This window comes from Gadus morhua, chromosome 1 (genome assembly GCF_902167405.1).
Source record: "Gadus morhua chromosome 1, gadMor3.0, whole genome shotgun sequence".
NCBI classification, from domain to species: domain Eukaryota; kingdom Metazoa; phylum Chordata; class Actinopteri; order Gadiformes; family Gadidae; genus Gadus; species Gadus morhua.
In genome coordinates this window covers 19,019,210-19,025,285 of record NC_044048.1, presented here as the reverse complement: position 1 = coordinate 19,025,285, position 6,076 = coordinate 19,019,210, and the positions used below count along the sequence as shown (strand labels likewise).

At 39.2% G+C, this 6,076-nt stretch overlaps 1 protein-coding gene across 1 annotated transcript in view; it reads left to right on the top strand.

Moving 5' to 3' along the window:
- The first annotated feature begins 1,946 nt into the window (after positions 1 to 1,946).
- The window catches only part of LOC115539443 (microphthalmia-associated transcription factor), a 33,400-nt gene continuing 29,270 nt past the window's right edge, over positions 1,947 to 6,076 (top strand). The window contains exon 1 of the mRNA XM_030350631.1: positions 1,947 to 2,342. Within this exon, the coding sequence (XP_030206491.1) occupies positions 2,239 to 2,342 (104 nt within the window). The 5' untranslated portion in view covers positions 1,947 to 2,238. The remainder of the gene's footprint in view (positions 2,343 to 6,076) is intronic.

Sequence of the window (6,076 nt, the reverse complement as noted above, 5' to 3'; positions counted from 1 at the left end):
TTATTGATTAACCATGCAAATTTGATTATTATATTATGACCTGAAGAATGCAATAGGCGATGCCTATTGTTAATTTTATTTTTACATGAATTTGGAAAATGCACTAATCGGCTGACATATATTTGCTACCAGTTATTCAATCATACAGGTGTACAAACTATATGCATTAATAAACTGCATGGGCCTATATTAAGAAGAAACCAGGCACTCACAACTGGAGCACTCCTAAACCATTACATATTTGCTTTATGGATAGTGTGAGGTCACAACGTGTGAAGTATATTGTGTAATATAGGCCTTGCCTATATTGCCTGACATTCATTTTAAAGTAGTCATTTATATATCTTGTAATAAAATATGCAATGAAGCTTTTTAATAGGGTGGCATTGCTTGAATGACAATAATTATGGAAATAAATATCCTTGAATCTTTGGGTTAGGAAGAAATATTTACATTTAAAACCAGTGTTAATGTTAATGCTAAGTATTTCCTTTTTGATCGCGGATATCGTCAGTCTCCTAATGACATGGGGCCAAGCTTCCCCGCCCCCATGTAGTCATCAGACATGAATAATTATCCTCTTTCGAAAACCATCTGTCCAAAATAAAGCCTAATTAAATAATTCAGGACGCTAGACACGCAACGGTAAAGGGGATATTAACGTACGTATAGACAACAAGCATACAGTTGTATCTCTGTTATCACAATCATCGTTCAATTTAGAAAGGGTATTGCCATTTGAAAAAAATATCTGACGTCAACGTCAGACGTTCAAAATGTGATACAAAATAAGATTGGTTAAGATTACAACGTATATTTAACAAGGGTCAAAAATGCTATATAAATTGCAATATAGGCCTATAGGTGCAAATTTTAACATTAGGCCTAGGGCTAATTCCATTAAATGACAGTGTTTATTTCTGTCAGCTACACATTAACGGTTCTAATGTCTAAAATGGGTTTGTTATCTAAAAATATTCGTGGTTTAGTCTATATTTGCCCAGACCTGAACCAGTTCAGCAGGATGAGATAAATGCAAATGTTGAAATTGCATTTCTATGGTCATGGCAAAGGGCTTTTATACTGAATGCTCAAAAGGCTACATAATGCCCCCCAGTGGTGCATGTGGAAAACACATTCGCAGATAATATGAAGCAGATCTGAAGCAAAGCAATATAATCAGTCACAGAAAATGTGATTTCTGTTCAGCTGGTATTGATGTGCCTTAATTACTATGCAGAAACAAAAAATTCAATCGAGTATGTAGCATATAGTCCTACATCATAATCAGTCATATATAATAATGATAAAAAATGTTTATTACATTAGACCTTATGATTGGCCAAACTGTGAAAAAACTATGACGGATAAATGACTAATCGCTGTGAAAAATATATAGGCCTGTATATTTTTTCAGAATGAGGGTTGCCCAGTCATAACTTAGATCAAGAGGTCGATTTGTGTGTGACTTCGAAACATAAAAAAGCCACACCTATCGGGAAATTTGCAGGACTTTACCTCTTCCGTTTTCATATTACTCGGATGAAACTTCAAGGGAGAGTGAGCGCAGGCAAAGCCCAGAAAATGTTTTAGCCAATGAAAGACCTGCTGACACTGACAGTTCTCTAGCGTTATGTCGGCTGATAGAGGACCCTGCATTGCAGCGCTATCTCGGTTTGTCGCACTATAATTTCCGGTCTCTTACTTCTTATGAGGTGTTTACGCCAGTTAACAGTCCCTGGAGCAAGAATATGAATAACACGACACGGAGGATGACAGCAGAAGAAAGGAGAATAATATGGAGTATTTAGTAACATTAAAAAAAGTGATATATATGAAACGTTTAACGGAAACGGATATACGTCTATTAGAAGTCCCGCCCTCACTTTTGCCACCAAACCCATGTAACTGAAAGTCCCACCCTCTCCCTCACGATAACTCTAATTCGGGGCAGCCCGTTCGAAGGTGTTCCACCGTGAGATGGTAACGCCTTGGGACGAGGATTCAAGTCATGGATATTGTAGTTTCTCCCAGCCTACATCCCACTTTAAATCGGTCTCGTGTCTGCCCTTGAGAACTACAGAATTTTGTGCGGCGTTTGCGCTCGAGGTTTGTACTCGGGCGGTTGGCGTACAGCGGCTGGTGGTAGGCTACTGTGCGTGTAACAGCTGACCGTACAGCGGTGGACATACCGCTCGTCTCTGTTTATCAGCGTCTAAAACACAGACTGCTGTAACTATGCAATCGGAATCGGGAATAGTTCCCGACTTCGAAGTCGGAGAGGAGTTTCAGGAGGAACCAAAAACGTATTACGAATTGAAGAGTCAGCCCTTGAAAAACAGGTCAGTTCTCTGCCCGTGGACAGTTATTTCCCACCATGGTGAAGCGGTGTTGATATTGTACAGATACTTAAATAGTCATGGACCTACTTTAAACGTTGTCTTAGGTTGAGTATAAGGTGACCACCGGATCCCCATTGATGTGGTGGAATTGGGACCGTCCTAGTTCAGCGGTTATCTGCCTCCTCTCCTTACGGTTATTGAAGTTATGCAACGTTGTCACTTGGGTGTTGTCTTGTCAACATTAACTTCAAATATTAGCCCACAGGCGTACTATGTATTGGTTTGTTTTGAGATTAGAAGCATTATGGAAACAGTGCTGCTGCCTGCCGTGCAGCCCTAATGGTCCTAATGTTTGACACCGCCTTCCCAACTTAATCTCTCTGAACATGGCTGATGAGTTGTGACATATCGTCTAATTTGCAAAACAATTACTGTTGCCGCCCGAAATAGCACATGAAGGCAGGCGTATGACAGTAAAAGGGAATTTAACCAGGATGCAAAAGTGTGTCCGTATATATTATAGCTCATCCTAATGATCAAGGATGGTGAAAGGATGCGTTTAATTTAATAACAACAATATAACATAGTGCATATAGGCCTACAGTAGAGCATTCATATTTATTAAACATGGCTTGTAAAGTGTATATTATAGAAAAATAACTCAGTTTTAAATAGGCTGCTACATACAACACATTTTGATTTGACAGCAAAAACGATTACAAATGATAGCATTGTTTTCAAAATATTTAATAGGATTTAAGTAACCGGGCCAAATTGAGCATTTTCACCACTTACCGTGAACGGCTGATGCGTTTACCATAGTGTATTGTGCTCAGGAATCCGTAAAAGGATAGTATTGCGGGTTATAGGTTGACCTGGGTTGTGTCTATAAACATTGTATTAAAGTAGCAGGGGATACTGAATAGCAGGTATACTCTACTACGATGCTCTTATGGAGGGAAGAGGAGTATCACTCTGGATTAGGCAATAATGAAAGTTATGGTACAAAAAACCAAGAGGATCTTGGAGTGTGTGTGTGTGTGTGTGTGTGTGTGTGTGTGTGTGTGTGTGTGTGTGTGTGTGTGTGTGTGTGTGTGTGTGTGTGTGTGTGTGTGTGTGTGTGGTGTAATAGTATACCCGTTTGCATGTTTTTGACTAAATTCAGAGTTTTTCAACAATTAATCATACCTTGTTATGCCGTCTTTTACAAGGATAAACATGTGAATATGTCAAATCCAGTTGATGTTGTAAGACAGATTGCCCGTTGTGTTAATGATAAGCACAATGTTGCTTATCATAGCAATAAGTAAGCAGACGTTTATTCTACAAATAATATTATTCCCTCTTGTTTTTATTGCTTGTATGATTCCAGTTTAGTTTAATGTTTGTGGAATTGTAAAGGATAGACATATATATATATATAAGTATATATATATATATATATATATATATATATATATATATATAGAGAGAGAGAGAGAGAGAGAGAGAGAGAGAGAGAGAGAGAGAGAGAGAGAGAGAGAGAGAGAGAGAGAGAGAGAGAGAGAGAGAGAGAGATGGACAGGGAGGTAAAGAGAGGGCACAGTGTTCTTCTGTGTCCAGACAGAGCTGTTATTGCAGACCTTGACACCAGCAACAAAATACCACCATCTTACTGGATGGTGGTATTTTGTCGCTTAGAGTTTTTCTAGCTGTTTCTCCTCTTCTGTAAAAAGAATACACCTGAATGACCAGTACAGGATTAAATGGCTATGTTATGAAATCCTTTAAAGTCTTTAAGCTAATAGTTACATTGTAAACTAATTGTCTTCCTTGGTGAAATTTGATTGGATCCAGATCCAATGACAGCTGGATATATTGTCTTTTGGGGACATTCTGCGTCGCGTCCCTACTGCAGGAGGGACATTCCCTTAATTGATATGGCCTAGCGTCACGTGAGCTGTGGTGAATCTGAAAATGGTGGTTGTTGAAGGCTTTCAGCTTCCTTTTAAAGTTTAAAGTGCTTGAAGAGAGCTATGTCAAAATAAGCTATGATTTGAAAGTAGAAGACGTTTAGTGAATTAATGTCACAGCATGAGTGTATAAATATTGGCGAATGGCAACTCATTTTGGGCTGATATGTCACATACTCTTTCATAAGGACTGGAGAGCGATTTTGACTCGAAGTGACGTAGAGGATGTGCCAGACTTTGTGCTTAATATAGAGGTTAGACAGCCTGTGAAACCAGTCTTCTATGCAGTGTGAAGTAGCAGCACAAATTTAGCATGGGATGCGATGTATCGAAAGTGTGAGTTTTGGGATTGCATCTTTTTTTGTTCATTATTGTAATACCCTACCCAGCGAAAAATTGGGTGAACAATATTCGAGATCATACTGAATATCTTATCGACTTAAATTATGATACTGTTGTGATAATTGTTGGCTGGTGTAAATTTAGTTTAATTTGCAATTTGTATGAGGTTTTTCATTTTGGTTTTTCTAGCCGAGTGAAGGACAGATTTGAATTTATCACCCAACAACAAAAAGTGAGCATAGGATGTGGGCTAAGTCAAACAATAAGACGTTTGTTAATAATAATGGTAATAATCAGAACATATTATTTATTTATGGGTTGGTTATAATGAGCAACTCCTATGCCATGCCGTGAATAATTGACTGCTGTAGATTCACACATACATATTCACACAGATTCACTCCGCTCAGGGGGAAAAGTGATAATTAGAGCGTACACTGACGTGGTGGAAGATTTCCAAGCTTTGGGATTGTGACGCTCCAAAGGCCTTCAATGTAACTTTATTCAGTCTTGATTTCTGCTAAATTCTTGGTCCCGCCACTTCCTTTTGTCCAACCCTGCTCTCCTCAACAGTTCGGTCATTTGCCTCATCTTCAGTGGTTGCATGATGGTTAAACCTCAACATCAACCTCAAATTCATGTTCAATCAAGACTTTTCCCATCAATCGTGCTATCAAATGAGGTAATTAATCACAGTCATCCATAAAGAGCCTCGGATACTGAGGTGTCCCCTCATTGGCCAAAGCAAGTCCTCCGTTGGGGACACTGTGCCTGTCGGATGAATATAAAGATTTACACACTCACACGCACACACACGCACGCACGCACACACACACACACACACACACACACACACACACACACAAAGCACGCACACACAGAAACAGCACGCACACACACATACAGCATGCAAACACACATACAGCATGCAAACACACACGCACACACACATACACATACGGTAAGCACACACGTTGAGTGACACAGACAGGTGTGTTTGTTGTTTTGGATGACCTCAGAACCCCCAGAAGCATCAACAGCTCAAGTGTTTGTTTGATTCAAGATTCAAGATTCAAGATGGTAAATGCACAACAATTACAGAGCAGTCGCTGGCAATGAAATTCTTTAGTCTTGTACGTTCCACATTAAAATATATCCTGTTAAACAAATCGGTTTTATTGGAAATAGGGAGAATTCAATCCAACTTCAACCGCTTGGTCAAATGACGGAAGTGAGCTTGCGTTTGTGAAAGCTGGTCCAACTGTAAACCAGCCAATATACTTATGGAGGACATAAAATCGAATAAGAGATCCAGCAAGGCCGCAATATCCCAGCTAGCAAGGCCTGCCCCAAAACATTCCTCTTAAAGGATTAAAGATCAAAACATAGTTCATTCTCCAGTGTCATGATAAGCTTATTTTATTTATACTCATGTTTTTG